General features: G+C 37.2%; 1 protein-coding gene across 2 annotated transcripts in view; it reads left to right on the top strand.

Annotated features, from left to right (window-relative positions):
* LOC117996150 (guanylate cyclase 32E) overlaps positions 1 to 17363 on the top strand; it is a 56679-nt gene that overhangs the window by 31527 nt on the left and 7789 nt on the right. Inside the window, exons 10-16 of one of the 2 annotated variants that reach the window (XM_034984153.2) lie at positions 1717 to 1834; positions 4289 to 4379; positions 7938 to 8114; positions 8687 to 8928; positions 14377 to 14481; positions 15187 to 15258; positions 16336 to 16507. In XM_034984153.2, the coding sequence (XP_034840044.1) occupies positions 1717 to 1834; positions 4289 to 4379; positions 7938 to 8114; positions 8687 to 8928; positions 14377 to 14481; positions 15187 to 15258; positions 16336 to 16507 (977 nt within the window). Of the gene's footprint in view, positions 1 to 1716; positions 1835 to 4288; positions 4380 to 7937; positions 8119 to 8686; positions 8929 to 14376; positions 14482 to 15186; positions 15259 to 16335; positions 16508 to 17363 lie in introns of both variants that reach the window. The other variant, XM_069509275.1, reaches the window with a different exon arrangement.

Here is a 17363-nt window from a genome sequence, read left to right as displayed (position 1 = left end):
TCTTCCTCTTTTCGCAGAACATGACCCGACCCATCGTCATCGCCTCAGAGTTATCTCGTTGTACCAGGAGTTGATGACATTTTTCCCACTTCTTTCACTTCACTTCCACTTCGTTTTATGATTTTAGGTAGGTAGATATACCTACCTAAGTAATGATGATGACAATATTTTTTGCAACATTTCTCGCGAAGGTTCTATATAAATTGAATAATCGAAGTGAAATGAATTGAAATCCACATTCACAATAATCGCAGAATGGTTTTTATTTAGATTATAAAAGAAAGTGCTTTCGAAATTTTGAATTATGTTTCGGAATGCGCCTACCGAGGAAAACCAACAAGAAACTCAACGGTTGCTCGTTGATATTTATGAATAACTAGCTTATGCTCACGACTTCGTCCGCGTGGACTACACAAATTTCAAACCATTGTTTCACCCCCTTAGGCGATTAATTTTCAAATTCCTTTCTTAGCGGACGCCTACGTCATAATAGCTAGCTAAGTACATACCACCTTTCTTAGTATACGCCAGTGTCTAAATAATTAACATTACATACTACATTTTTGATTAACATTTTTCCATTTTTGTAAGTACAAAATAATTTGCACTCTTATCTTTACGGCTTTTAACGGAGTATTTTTCAATTAGCTTAGGAGTGTAATTTTTTTATCTATGTAATATTATAAATGCGAAAATGTGTTTGTTTGTTTGTCCTTCCTTCACGCCCTAACTAAGCAACCAATCGACTTGATTTTTGGCATAGAGATAGTGGAAAAGACGGAGAGTAACATAGGTCTGCCTGAACAGTACTATTTATATAGTCTGTGATTGCACTGAGAAATTTAGGCACACCAATTTTCTTTTAACGGAATCAAACCTGTTATACTAATAGGGTAGAAATGAAAATGTATTGTATCTGTATGCTATATTCTATGTAGGTACCTATATATCATGATTTATGGTGAGTCTACATTTTCGCTGTTACCCGTTGAGGAATCCCGTCCTCTATTTATGATAAGAATACAATCTAATAATACTAAATTGGGTATTTGCCTACTTTTGAATTTGATAAATATTATTACTATATTATAAACTAGGATAAAAATAATGACGTACACTGAAAAAAATATTAAAATCCAACAAAGATTTACAAAGTTACATGCATTTTAGTTTTGGGGTGGGAGGGTCTTCTACCCCTCTCGCAAAACGAAAATTTGTATGAAACCGCACGAAGCTACTATGGCATTAGTAGGTGTGACGTCAAACTGCAGTATCGCTATCTCTGTCTAATCAGAAATATTTAAATGCTTTTAACTTTTTTGTTATTTGATCGATTTAATTCGTTTTTCAGTTTACGTCATTATTTTTATTCTAGTTTATAATAAAGCAATAAAAAAATTGGAGTCAAATACCCAACTATTGCAACGTTTCTTACGCATTTCACAATTATTTTATAATTTTATAAGCAACTAGCTTATGCTCGCGACTTCGTCCCCGTGGACTACACAAATTTCGAACGCCTATTTTACTCCCTTAGGGGTTGAATTTTCAAAAATCCTTTCTTAGCCGATGCCTACGTCATAATAGCTATCTGCATGCCAAATTTCAGCCCGATCCGTCCAGTAATTTGAGCTGTTCGTTGATAGATCAGTTAGTCAGTCAGTCAGTTACCTTTTCCTTTTATATATTTAGAATAGCTCTTTTCTTTCACAACAGGTACTGGATTCATATGGATGAAAATGGCGACGCCGAAGGAAATTATACGCTTTTATCCGTCGACGCTACGCATCCCCCGGGTCTCTATCCTCTCGCTGTTCTACACAAGACTGCGCCGGTCGGTAACTAAATTACTTTTCACTTAGATACTCTCCCAAAATCACTACTACCAAGTACTACTTATATTATTACCTAAACTACTCATAGCTTCATACCTAAATACCAGTGAAAGCACGGCTCTACTCAAAATATAATATGCATCGGTTCTATTGTGTCAACTTGTGCCTAATTCTTTCAGCCCAAGTTATTATTTTGTGCATTTGTCTCTAAGCAACTGTCTACGCACAAAATATTTAGAAACCTTTACCTATCTTAGAACGCCTCTCAAAGCACGCTACTTAAGAATACATAAGTGATAAACATGCAAATACTTACCTGATGAATGAACATGATCATATCATAAAACATTAGGTACGCTCTATAAAAAGCTAAATTGTTTTAAAAGAAGACGTCTGTTGAATACTAAAGCGAATGAAATACGTTCTTATGAAGACGGAAATAACGTTAACTCGTGGACTTCAGAGTTCAGTCCTCAAGCCGTCACGTCCATATCTAATATAATATCCAACGTTATTTAAGATAAAATGACTCCAAATCTAAAACAAATAGTTTTAGTGTCCCCGTACCCCGAAGAGAATCAATGTCAACGGGACCCTATTACCACAGTTTTACGCTAAGCCTCCGCTGTTTGTCCATCTGTCTGTCAGCGGGCTGTATCTCATGAGCCGTAATAGGTAGAGTGTTGCTTAGAGTTTGTAGTTCTATTGCCGCTATAACAACAAATAAAATAATAATAATCCAAGATGGCGCGAATTTCAAATATTTATTTATTTTTATTTATTGACACTTATTGCACACATAACACAAAGTAAACATTGAAAAAACACAATACAAGGATCTTATTCTAATAGATGTAGCATGCAAAGGCGGCCTTATCGCTAAAGCGATCTCTTCCAGGCAATAGCCTCCATGCAAAAATGTTAAAGTTTAAATTATTGAGAAATCTTGCAGGTACAATGGTACTGGGTATTTATTATTACGCAATTTATATTGAATACTTTCGCTTATTGAATACGTAATCTTCTTATCTTCTAGCTTATTTATTTGTTATCTGAACCGATTTGATCGGCTACAAGTTGCTAGGTGCGCCATACTGCCATTGACTTCCACAACCAATGAATGAATAAAAACGTATGAATGAAAGATGTTTAGAAACATAATTGCGTCTCAAACTTACGTAACAAAGAGCTTTTGTGGTGAGCCTAAGTGAGTGAGTGACTTTTCACAGTGGGAAACTTAATGTAATGGGATATTTGAAATTATACTCGGAGAAGTCATGCGCAACTGCTATAGATATATATATATTTTATTAGTTTCATGGTTATTTATTAGTATAATAATATCATAGATCGTATACCTATACTTAAGTGCCTACTTAATAGAAATCAACAGTCACATAGGTCACGGGCACAACCAGTCACGGGCTTGAGTGGTTCAAACCAAAGTCACAAAAACATATTATGTTACTCAATCAATTTGCGTACTTAACTCATAAGTAAATAACGGAGTTGAATTTTAAGTAATAATATGAGGTAACTAGATAGCCCATATGTTCCTATATAGCTACGAAAGAATAGCTCATGAAAATAATAAAAAAGTATAAGTACATTTACTATTATGACGGACTTTTGCTACGTCAGATTATATAAGTATTCATCAATTCATCCATCAGCCTGTTTGCGTCCACTGCTGGACATAGGCCTTTCCAAGAGTATAAGTATAATATACCTAAGTATTGTGACCGTAGAATGTTTCTCTACTCTTTAAATAGACATTCTTTTGTACGATAAAAGCAGAGTGGAATTCCAAACAAAGCTTGTGGTATAAGATATTACTTTCAGAGAATACGTAATATGTAGGTGCATGAAATGTTTTTCATTATTTGTGACATGTTTTCGCTTGACCACAATCTCCTTGTCTTTAGGTTATAAAAACTAGACTCACAATTACAAATCCTCGTTTAATTTGTAACACCACGTACTTAAAAGTCTAAATTAGCAACCAGCTAACCCAGAGCGGGCGAGTGCAGATGACATGCGGGTGTGCGGGGCGTCCCTCCGCCTCAAACCCCGATTGCCATCTCGACCTGTCACGGACTATACCTACCCCGAACCCAAATCTTGAGATGCATATAGCGTACCTACGCTGATGTGATTGTTGATCAGCGGGGTGAGTCTCTTAACTCAGTGATCGTCATTCGTCACTAAATGAAAGCCGTATGCGTAACACTCATAAATTGACAGGTTTGGTTCTTCCTTTTTTTTTGTATTTTGTTTGGTGCTGCTTCACTGAGCGAAACAAAAATAAGTTTTCAAAGAAAAGCTTCAATCAAATGATCAAGTGATCGTGATGGGCGGAAAGTTAAGATGCATCCATTCTTTCCTTTCTCAAAAAACTACTTGATAAATTATGCCTAGTTTAAGCGTCTAAGTAAGTAGTTTATTTTATACAGGAACTACGCTTTATTCGAGACATGAAGTGGCCCGGCGGTCGGGTGCCGCTATCAGAGCCTAGTTGCGGATTTCGTGGAGAGAAATGTGTCAGTAAGTAAAATATTCCTATAATTATGTTTTATCAATTTCGGAAACACCACGTTTAAGCCACGAAATGCGTGCAATTTAGGTACAAAGTGAGCTTTTGGGATAATGGCAATGCCCATGGAATGGGATTTATCGTAATGACAACATGTTTTCCAGATAAAAGGATTTTGGTACACTCAAAGACATATCATATTATTAAACTTTTGATAGTAGGTAGATACTTATACTATATGTATACTTACATATATAATTTTGTAGACAATATTATCTTCAAATATAAATTTGGCATGAATAGGTATAGGTATTTCCAATTTCCCATTCACGAACTAAAACGTATTTTTCTGAATGTGTGAAGTATGGTGCCTAAGTAGGTAATAGAATAAGCAATGAGTCGATTTAGTCCATTAGCTGGGCACAGTTTGCCGGATGTAAAAAACTTATACTTGGTGGAGGTCGGGTGGAATTAGTGCAGGGTTTGTAAGCGGAGTAAGTGGGGTGTGTCGTAAAAAGCGTCGTAACGAGTGTGACAAGCAATGCGGAGCAGCGAGCCATCGGCCCGCACGCGACTCCCGCTGTGGCCGCCCAGGCGCCCTACGCGCCCCGCCCGCCCAGGCGCCCTTGTTCGCCCACGTTGTCACACCTTTACCCCCTACGCCAAAACATGACTAAATAACATAAGCTTTTTACATACATATACATACTTATTCATATTATTATTAAGAAACATTAGTCATAAGGGATTCTCGATTCCTACTAAATGCATATTTATTGTGTTTGCTACTTAGAGTTTACACCTTTTTATCTCACCCATAGGGATAAACTCAGTTGCCCCTATCTACATACCCACTATGTAAGAAAATATTACAATGTTTAATAAAACCTGCGCTAAATTCTGTTTTCGTCATAGGTAATCCTAAATACCTTACCTTCTTTTACAATTAACTAGCTGATGCCCACGACTAGGTCCGCGTGGATTTAGGATTTTAAAAATCCCGTAGAAACTCTTTGATTTTCCGGGATAAAAGTAGAGTAGGTATGTCACATTATTTTCAGTCTATGTTGCATTTCCATGCAAAATCCGTTTGCTCCGTTGCGCAGCAGCGTAATTACACTGCCGCGCCAAGAAGCTCAAGCCAACAAACAAACAAAGAAACAAACATGCTTTCGCAACAAGTTTTGCATTTATAATATTACTAGCTGATGCACACGATTTGATCCGCGTGGATTTAGGGTTTTTTTAAATCCCGTGGAAACTCTTTGATTTTCCGAGATAAAAAGTAGCCAATGTTACGCTACGTCTTTTCAACTATCTCTATACCAACTAACTCTATAAAATCAAGTCGATTGGTTGCTTATAAAGTGTGTTTGTTTGTTGGTTTGTTGGTTTGCCCTTCAATCACGTCACAACGGAGCAACGGATCGACGTGATTTTTTTTGCATGGGTATAGTTTAAGACCTGGAAAGGGACATAGACTTTTTATCTTGGAAAATCAAAGAGTTCCCACGGGATTTTTAAAAACCTAAATCCACGCATACGAAGTCTCGGGCATCAGCTAGTGAACTAATAAATTAGTATTTTCAACTTTCGTAGTAAGATAACTATATCAAGTGGGGTATCATATGAAAGGTATGATATCTGTGCATTCTAAAACAGCATTTTATTTCTTTTTATGCATCATATTTTTTGACTTATCGTGCAAAATGACGAAAAAATACGACTATAGTACGGAACCCTCGTTGCGCGAGCCTGACACTTGGCCAGTTTTTCTAGAGTTAGTTAGTATTTAATACAATGTTTTTCATATACTATACCTATTGTTCCTTTCATGCTCGGGTTTCAAAAGACTCCCCTTGGCCACATTCTGCTTTTATAAAACTTTTCATAAAACTGACTTTACTCTACAAAGCGTGTGCCAACTGTCGGTAAGCTTAAGATTTATTGAGATCTATCTGAACTTTTTCTTGAAAACATTTTAAAAGTATTGACTTTAGAATTTTCTCATATTTCATTTTCTTGTATAAGAAGTACCTACTTATTGCGTTTACAAAATTAAATGGAATAAATAATTAGGTACATGCGAATTTATTGTATATTTTTATGTGTTGTTTTGTATATTGTGTTCTTTACGTACATAATATTATCAGGGTATGTCTGTAGTTTAGGTATTAGTCTCGGCAGTTTAACAAACCATAGCGAGTGTCGGTTTTATCAAGTGTCTCCAACTCTCCAATCTGTCGCCTAGTGTTTCGAGGAAATTTATTACCATCTATAGATTTTATACATTCACCTATTAAAAATTCGATTCTACTTAACTAAAAAAAAATCGATAAAACGATGTACAAAAAATAAGCTTATGCTTATAGTTCGGTATGTTCCATTTAAATAAAAGTAAAGTACCTACCTACCTACATATTATGTTTCGTTCCAAAGATAAGCCAAGTCAACACACAAATCATCATATCACGGTTTCTTTGAATGCAATTATTTTAGAACAGGAATAGCTCCTGATTTTATTCATTTTCCTGTTCCCAACAATAATTTAGCCTTTCCATCACAAAGGTCTGCAGGTGCGATTTGAAGCGTACCATTCCTCTTTCCATTTAATACTTTGACTTGCCGTCAAATCCACTTTATACAATCCCATTGAACACCCCGTCTGGATTCTCTGCTTGCAAATTGAAATGAAAATTGTATTACGAACTCTCGAATGTTGCAAACATTTCCATCTCTTTAAATCTATTTTAATTGACTTAAATCTATTTATAATTTATAAGCTTGTGCCATAAACGTAACCCGAGGCACGTTACTAATTTGTAGACAATAACAGTATGATAAATGAATACAGCAGTTAATTATGAATTGATAAATGATCTAGCCAGCTTCATTTTTAACGAACCATAGGTACCTACACTTATAATTAGGGTTTTGTAAATTAAATATTTTTTTAAATAAGCATTTGGCTTATGGAGTCACAACTCACACAAAAAAAATTACAGAATATGTAGTATTAGACAGAGTGCCAGCGCGTGCCAGACCTTCGTTATTTTATAAAAGCTGAATGCTTCTCTGCTTATTGTCCCCAACACAGGAGCGATCAGCGACTATGAAGTTTGGATAATGATGGCTTTAGGAGATAACAGGTAATAAAGGTGTAAAAATCTTACGTCAAAGTATACTTAGTCAAATTTTTTACATTTTCTTCAGAATAGTAAGTATTAGAAATCACGTCATACTTGTATACCTAGTAACCAATAGTTACTACTCATATCTTACTTTCATAAGAGCATAGTGTAGGTAAAAACTGCATAACTTTTTGAAAAATTTGTAACATCCAAGATGTACCTACCTAATTTATTTTTCCGATTGGGACAGCACAGACCTTAGACAGCTTTCCAGCATGTTAGACCGACGACACAATGAGCAAAATGGCTGGATGGGAAAGGTTGAGGATGGGTATGGTGTCAAGTGCCGTTCATTATGGAAAGCCTATGACCGACATGTACAGACTGATGATTTTGATGTTTTGATTAATGCTTTTAATAAATAAAATAATGTCATAGGTCATGTCGGTGCTTGGGCCCTTGGTGCATCTGGAGGTACACTAGCTCTACTAGCTCTAGCTGCACTGGCGCTGTACAGGGGTTGGCGGTATGAGCAGGAGCTCGACTCTCTGCTTTGGAAGATCGACTTTAGAGACCTGCATCTGCCAGAGGAGGACCAGCGCACCAACAAACTGAGTAGGTAAACGCAAATCCTATATGTTGTTTGCATGATTTTGGTGTTGCATGCGGGATTTCGTTATAAATAAAGCTAATAGATAACGTTAGCCAGAAAAAAAGTTGATAGTTTATTTACTACCTACCTACTTAAATAATACCTTTACAGATCTTTTTTTTTTCTCTTTATTTTGAAGCTTAGTCACTTAGTGACTATGTCGCTTCGTAAGGTAAACAATAACCAAAATCACCAAAACTTTACAGATCTTAAATATTACTGGGACAAAATTAGATATGTACTTTAATAATATATTACCTTCTTTACTAATACCTATTCGAACTGGGGCTGTGTGAAAGCAACATTGCGCGCCTATTTCCACCAAAGCTTATATCTATGAAAATGAAACAATTCTAATTTCTATTATTACTTTACAATAGTTCTTTTACATACATTCATGTATTACTATTGTATCAAATGCTGAACTTACCTACGTTTACAGTTAGGTAACGCATAAATCTACATCAGTATGTGCCTACCCAAATTGGTACACTTTAATATAGCAAGTTGGTCAGAGCTAATTTTTTTCAGCAAGATAGCAGCGCCGGTGTGAACGCGAACTCTAGCAATGCCATCGGGAATAACGAGAAGAGTGGCGGCAGTACGGGCGGCGCTCGCTCAAGTCAAGTGTCGTTGAGTTCAAATCCAGACCTCGACTTCCGATACTCGGCGATCTTCACTGAAGTAGCTTTCTACCGTGGACGCTTGTTGGCAGTTAAGCGCGTGCGAAGAAATCATATCGACATCACTCGAGAAATTAAAAAGGAATTAAAAATCGTAAGTATCTTCCTTCATATCCATCCATTTCTATTTTTCGTCAGATACTTAAGTGTCACCATGTCTTTAGGTGCTGGAATAGCAACCTCGCACCGGAAAGACCAGCGTTGGAAGTCCCCCCGCTAGGTGGCCGGACAACATCAGGCGAGTCGCAGGTAGCCGCTGGATTCAGGCGACGCAAGACCGTGGCGTGTGGAAGTCCCTAAAAGAGATCTATGCCCAGCTGTGGACGTCTATCAGTTGTTGTTGTTGTTGATGATGATGATGATGATGATGATGACGTCTTTAGTTACTGAAGAGCTTTTAATTTGATCTTCCGGTTTTGTCTGACCATGTAGTAGGTACCTACTTATCTAGTTCATCATCATCATCATCGTAAATGTCTACTGCTAGACATAGGTCTCCTGTAGTCCACGGTCTTGTGCCACCTGAATCCAGCAACGCTCTGCGGACTGCGACTCGTTTGATGTCGTTTGTCCACCTTGACGGACTGCGCTTTCCGGTGAGAGGTCGCCACTCTAGTATCTCGGGCTTCGTCAACGTCTATTAGTTTTTCTTTTTCGTGCCATGCCCCTACTTACGTAATGAAAGAGAAAAGAGTCGACTAAAAAACTTAAAGTAAGATCTCTCATGTAATTGTACATGTACCTAATCAATATCTAATGACATTTTCATTCTGAGTCTTAAACTTTTTAATGTAGTTTACTAGTTATCTACCTACGTAGGTACTATAAAATATACTTAAACGAAGTTAGTACAGAAAGCTCGTTTAAGCTAAGTGTGATCGGAATGCAATTTTTAACTAACTCCATCTTGAGCAAAGTCCTGTTTACGCGGTCGCTTGGTCGCTATAATGCGATTGCATATTCCCTACCTACGAGTAAAAAATCGTGAACTAACTTACAATCTTAGATGATATTTTAAGCTAAAACATAAAAAGTTTGTTTGTAAAAATATTAAAAGTAGAGACTTAGGTATAAGAAGTAATAGAGAGAGAGCCATTGCCAGTGTATGCCAGACCTTCGTTATTTTATAATAGCTGAAAGTTTCTCTGCGTATTGTCCTCTTCCTCTTCAATTTTAAAAGTTCAAGGGTGTTTGAAGAAAATATAAAAAAAACCGCCCAAGTGCGTGGCAGCCCACGCGCATTGTAGGGTTCCGTAGTCACAATTAACCTCGAAAAACAGATATAACTCCTTAACCTGTGAACCCTACTTAGCCATGATAGTTTTCCTTTACAATTGATTATATATACCTACTACTGCTATGAATTTTTTCACGTTCCTATATACTACCATTTGGCTGATAAAGGGGGGGGACAGTTGACTAATAAAAATTAGCACTTTAAAACATCATATTTTACAAACGCATCTAGAAATCGAAAAATGATGTTCCCACACCCACAGTATTTTAAAAGACCTATTCAACGATACCCCACACTATCGGGTAGATGAGAAAAAAATCATCCCCACTTTACACGTAAGGGAGCTACCCTTAAAATAATATTTATCACAATTTTATTTCACTACTTTGTCGGCGTGATTTATATTTATACCCATGCCAAATTACAGATTTCTAGCACTAATAGTCTCTGAGATTAACCGAGGACGGATGGACGGACAGACGCACGGACATGGTGAAACTATAAGGGTTCCTTGTTTACTACGAAACCCTAAAAAATTGACTTTATACATTGACGTTATATTTTTTACACCTTTATTACCTGTTATCTCCCAAAGCCACCGTGATCCAAACTTCACAGTCGCTGATCGTTCTCCGCTGTGTTGGGGACAATACGCAGATAAACTTTCAGCTTTTATAAAATAACGAACGTCTGGCACGCGCTGGCTCATGTTCCATAAGTTACGCGGTATAAGACGCTGGTTTACGAGGTTTTTGTTAGGTAGATAATATTATGTAAGGGCACGTTCACCGTAGCGTACGTACGTTACGTGTTTGTAATTAATTCGGTGAAATTCAATCTCAAACAAAAACAGTTCATGTGAATATAAGTATAAGGCCATATTTCATAAAGTTAAGTAGGTACCTACTTAATACTGATATCAAAAATTATGACCAAGTTTATTTCGTGGTTTAACGACACTATGTATTGTAGAAAACGGCTAAGGTACCACGATTTTTTTATTTTTATTTGGTGCTTTAGTGGTCCTATCGTCGTGACCACGACTCATGCAACTGAGTCGAAATATCCGCAGATAAAAAAACACCAAATTAGTCGTGGTATGTACTTATCAGTTTTCTACAATATAATATGACCAAATTGATTGCTAGACTCGATAGATGGAACCATACAGTTTTAGAAGACTTACTCGTAAGTAGATAGATATCTTCTTCATATCTTCTAGACCATCTTCAAGCTGTCGTCGTATTCCTACGGATCCTGTTAAAATATGTTTAAGTAATATTAAATCATAATAATTACACCCTAATTTGTAGTTCATTTGGGACTGGCAATGGTTTTCTTGTTTTCAGTTTGGCAACATTTTTGTACTCCTTTGAATAATAATGTTTAATTTAAAAATGTTGCTAAGTTCTTGCGGTTGATGCCGATTGCGACCTAAAAATCTACGAAGAACATGAGAGTGACATATAAGTACCATCTGTGGTTTATTTGTAATAAAACTGACTACAAAACTGACTCTCGGTAAATCCTTTTCTACAGAACTGAAAGTAACGATGCCTATCAAAGCTCTACCGCTCGCAAAATACGTTATTTCCTCCTACAATAGCTCCTACATGGAGGAATGAAGTGAGATAAATCATTCCCATTCAACTTTTACGCCTCAGGTACAACAAAACAACAAACAGTTCATTACAGTACTGTGATTTGAGATATGAACCCACTTAATTTGAATGAATTACCTACGTCTACTCACAGAATATATACTTAATAAGGCTTTTGTGCGAAGTATTCCGTGTTATGATTTCCTTTCCAGCAAATTTTGTTCCCAAATCACATAGGATTGTGATCCGGCGTGTGAAGTATATTCTTAAGAAATATGCTAAGTAGGTAGTTATAGTTTTTTTTTAGTTCGCGACAGGTTGAAATGGCAATCGGGGTGTGTGCCCCGCACCCGCACTGGGTTAGCGCGAGGGCTGTGCGGGTTTGCAGGGCGTTCCCTCCCCGATTGCCATCTCAACCTGTCGCGTACATTTTTGCAATTTTTTGGTCTGAAAAATTTTAAATGTAGGATTACGTTGACATACGAGATGGTCAAGAGCAAGACTCAAGAATAATAGAGACAGCGGCCACAAAGCTCACGTCATGTTGTCGTAAGGCACATGAAGGATAAGCACATTAAATAACTTTACGGATGTGTAACTAAGATTTTTATTTATACGAGCTATACAGTAGGATTAGGGTTACAGATGTTGCCTTTGCTACATAAATAAAATAAATAATAACGTTCATTTCTCGTTATGTTTTACTCAATTTAGTATACATGTAAGTAGGTAGGTACCTACCAATCGTGATAGTTTTTAATAACGACCTCTAAGTAGCCAGTACAAGTCGAAACAATCCGAAGATTTTTTTTTTCTATGGTTGGTTGCTTTTGAATTGGCTGCTACTATGGTTTTAAGAATATGTAAAAATAATATTGACAGATTCATTACCTACCTACATACAAAATGTTGTACTTACCTATATCATGTTAAGTAGGTACCAGTGGCGAAGGGTGAAAATCTGATAAAGGGAAGCCGGAAACGTACTTACCTAAAAGAATATCAGCTGTTCGATTTTTGTTTTCAAAACTTAATTTAGAAAAATTACTATCGTTACGTAACAAGAAATCTGTTAAACAACAATCTATGTGAATTAAGGCCATTTCTGATTTTGGCTTACCAAACTGAATCAAAATTACCGTGAACTTACCACTTATAAGTTATTAATCACATCCCCAATTTATTATATCAAAATAAAACACCACTAACAACTTAAACAAACAAGCATGGCCGCTTCACAAAAACAAATGTATCAATATCAAATCACCCTTCAAAATACAAAATACTCAAAATAGTAGCATGTACCTGTTAAAACAATAGTATTAATATAATTTTTAATTTGGAGGTATTATAGGGTAACTCGGATCCAACCGAGTTATTTACGTCAAATTTGTCTGACCTGTCAGAGTTCCAAATTCGTATTCGCTACTGGGCCAGACTAAATTGGTGTGCTCTTTATTAGTCGACCGTAGAGCGAGACAGACCTAGTTCGTTCCTTTCGCTTTCGCTAGGGAAATGAAAGAGATAAATACTAAGCAAAAATCTAACTAGGGAATCCGATATTTTACGGCTTGTACGGTGTAGGACTGTAGGTGTATGTTACTTACATTAGCTGTTATGTTTTTAACTTAAATTAGTACTTAATAAAAAAAAAAAAATTAGCATTTGTGACGATCGAACCTTTGTATTTACGAATGTATTACGGAATTTATGTGAATAGTACCTACTTACGCTATATTATGCCAATTCTTAAAGGGAAGCCGATAGGAATCGTGTTATATTGACTCTTCGCCGCTGGTAGGTACCTATCTAAATTTTTAATCAAAACGATTGAAGGTCGATACTAAACTTCTAAAGTGACATCAGACATGAGATTCTAAGAAGGTACCTACCTACCTAGGTAACAGCGATATAAATGGTTGGTAATGAGGCCGGATACAGAGACAGCTATACGTGCGCGAGTGTTCTGCCTGAATTCTGAGAACGAACGTGCTTTGATCCTTGATTGCAGACTGTCATTTTTCGGCACTCGTTTGAATCATTATACTTTTTCCGGGATAAAAAGTAGTTTACCTAGTTAGGTACCTATATATTACTTCAGAGTAGGTACCTAGGTATAAGCAACCGCCGAGTTTCTTGCTGGTTCTTCTCGGTAGGAAAGGCATTCCGAACCAGTGGTAGATGCATCCGACTATTCGTAAGTACTGGTAAAAGTTTATACGAATAAAAAAGATTTTTATTTTATTTTATTTTATTTTTATAAACAAATCTGATTAATCATTGTAGTACCAAAAATTCAAACTTTTTAGATGTTTATATTTTACAAGCTTATGCCCGCGACTTCGCCCGCATGGAATACTCAATTTAAACCCCGGTCTGTGACCCCGGTTTTACCCTTTAGGAATTGAATTTTCAAAAATCCTTTTTAGCCGATGTCTACGTCATAATAGCTATCTGCATGTCAAATTTCTGCCTGATCCGTCCAGTAGTTTGAGCTGTGCTTTCATAGATCAGTCAGTCAGTCAGTCAGCTTTTCCTTTAAGGTATATAGATTCGGATTAGGATTGTAGCGGATTCCGTACGCGGATTTCCGCTAGATTTATCCCGGACTAATCCTACTCCTGAATTTGCACATTACATATTTTTATTGACCACTACAGCCATACTACCATACCATACTATACCATACTATTCTTTGTCACAGATGCGTGACTTACAACACGACAACGTAAACGGTTTCGTGGGTGCGTGTATTGAACCGCCCAACGTGTGTGCTCTATCCGAGTACTGTACCAGGGGTAGTCTTAAGGTAAGCCCCATGTACCTATTCCTATATTTATTGAGACCGTGCGCTGCCACAAATCGCGCTTTTTTTGTACTGAAAATGTGATCGAAGTCAGCGATAACGGATGTGATACTGTAGAAATGCGTAAGCAGAGCTTATTAGCGCAGACCTCTGCTGACGTCATCAGCGTTTCTTTATTGCGCCTGATGCGGCCGACTTTTACTACTAACCTTACGCACATTTTCATTGACAAATGCATTGCGTGCTCCTCTCACAGCTCTTGAAGACAGTCTCTCCCAGAGCTTCCAAGCATATTTACTTAAATATTCGCTGGTTTAACGTATTACAGAAGTCATCATCATCATCATCATCATCATCATCATCTCATAACCATCAGTACAGAGCACGGGTCTACTCGCTCAGAGTGCGAAGGTTTTTACTTTTTGACCATAGTCTACCACGGCGCTGGCTGGCCAAGTATAGATTGACAGACTTCAAACATCTTTGAGTACATTATGGAGAACTCTTCGGTGTGCAGGTTTCCTCACGATGTTTTTCTTCACCGTTAAAGCAAATGATATTTAATTATACTTAAAACGCACATCTCCGAAAGTTAGAGATGCGTGCCAAGGGATCGAACCCCCGACCTCCGATTTGGAGGCAAACGCCCTAACCACTAGGCTATCACACCTTATTATTACAGAAATATAAATTTTTAATTATTTCCAGGATATTTTAGAAAATGAAGATATAAAACTAGATAATATGTTCATCGCCTCTCTCGTTGGTGATATTATAAGGGTAAGTAATCTTTTCAGTATTTTCTTTTCATAGCAATATTTTCCAAAGAACCTTAATGCATCATTTTAGCATACCTTTATCTATTGTTAATTTTCATACTTAGTAAATCTTTATTGTTTTGGCCTTGTTAAATTAATGCAATTGGAATTATTTTAACATAAATTATGATCATCATGATACAACGAATAGACTTGACTGATTCCTAAATAGATTATTGCCTGTTGAATATTTAAGTAAGAATTGTCATCTGTCTTTTATATAAACTTGGATAACTTGCAGAATTTTAATGAAAGATATAGATAAAGTAGGGTCGTCATTGGCTACATAGGTAATGTTTGAGTTATACTTAGTAAGAACATATCAGATTCAGTATGTTAACTATAATCTGAAGTGCCTAATAAAGTGTCGGTACAGCACGCGGCAGAGAGAAATGGACATTCGACATTTAGAAGTAGATAGCAGATTTGTAGTGTTGTCCCTGTCATTGAGACCGACCAAACGTCACATAGGTATGAGTGACAGAGACAACGCTCTACAAAGCCGAAATGTCATTCTAAAGGCCGATGTGCATTACTTTCTGCCGTGTACTGTACCTACGTACCCACCTCAACTAAATCTCAATGAAATAATAGTTCACGGACAATTTTACCTACAATCTAATAAAACCTGTTGTTAGAGTATCCGAATTCATTAAGCAGCAAGTCCAAAGTTAATTATCCAATTACGAATGCCCTTTCGGGTTCCGTTTTCCCCGCCAGTTACAAATTACCTTCAATAGATGAGTGATTAGGCACCTTCTAGGCAGGCGCGCTCCACTTTAGGCTATCATCACCAGAATTGAAATTATCGCCATACCACATGAAATCCGACATTTTCTATCTACTGCAGCCGTAAGTTGGCTGCAGTAGATATCTGGTCAAGTAATGTTCAGGCTCTACTTTGTATTATCTGTCATAGGGTCCATAGTATGCTTTATCTTACGTTTAGCTGTGTATAGTAGGTAGGCCTTTTAGATATCTTTATCGTATCACCTCAGCCCCATTGGGCGATAATTGATCTAATCATATCATTAAATAGGGGATGATCTTCATCCACGAGTCGCCACTTCAGTTTCACGGAGCACTTCGACCATCCAACTGCTTGGTCGATGCGCGGTGGGTGGTGAAGCTTGCAGACTTTGGACTGAGGGAATTCAGAAGAGGAGAGGTTCCCCCTTCTGATCCTAATGCTCTGCGATCTCACATAGATAGTGAGTATTATTTTTAGAAGCTTTTGGTTTTGTTCGTATGTATAAGAGTCAATAGCTACTATAGTCCGCGACAGGTTGATGTAGCATTCGGGGTATAACGCAGGGGGACGCCCCGTACACCCGCACCTCAACCGCGTTCGCCCGCACCGGGTTAGCGCGGGGGATGTGTGGGTTTGCGGGGCGTTCCCTCCCCGATTGCCATTTCAACCTGTCGCGAACTATACGAGGCCTTTAGATCACCTCGTCGATCTTCGATAGGTAGGTACGAACTTCCTGCATCATAATAATGTTATGGATTTTGATTGATCGACATTCGTTTAATAAATATGCTGAAAAAGCCAAGCTTGTGACGTTATGAACCTATACGTAACATTTTATACTTACCTACCTACATATAAACAGAGCTATGGATTTACAAGTGTGCTGAAATATCTGCAAAAGCCCTGAAACACAGTTATCTATCGTTTACAGGAAACATTTATGCATCGGTTTTGCAGTTATGATACATTTTAAGTCGCTCCCATTACCCGTAGCTATAAAATAAAGGCTATAAACATTGGCGATTTGAAGATTTTACGCACTTTGGCCTCAATTTCGATACTTAGTAAGTAGGTATCATTCTGTTATATCATAGGTCAACCGTTCATCCAGGAAATCTCTCGTAAAAATCCAATTATTTGTTAAAGACAGATATAATTACGTGGAAACTAAGTACGGGTAGGTACGAGGAAAACATGTAATTTACGAAACCACAATGTGAATTCCGTTGGTTTTCGCTAATGGAGCTCGATTTACCCAAATGTTTTTGCTCTGGAACTTTAAGTATAAATTGAAAACAGATGTTCTCAAAAGGTTG

This window comes from Maniola hyperantus, chromosome 3 (assembly GCF_902806685.2).
Source record: "Maniola hyperantus chromosome 3, iAphHyp1.2, whole genome shotgun sequence".
NCBI lineage: Eukaryota > Metazoa > Arthropoda > Insecta > Lepidoptera > Nymphalidae > Maniola > Maniola hyperantus.
Note: the sequence above shows the minus strand (reverse complement) of the source record. Positions and strands in the feature narration are given on the sequence as shown.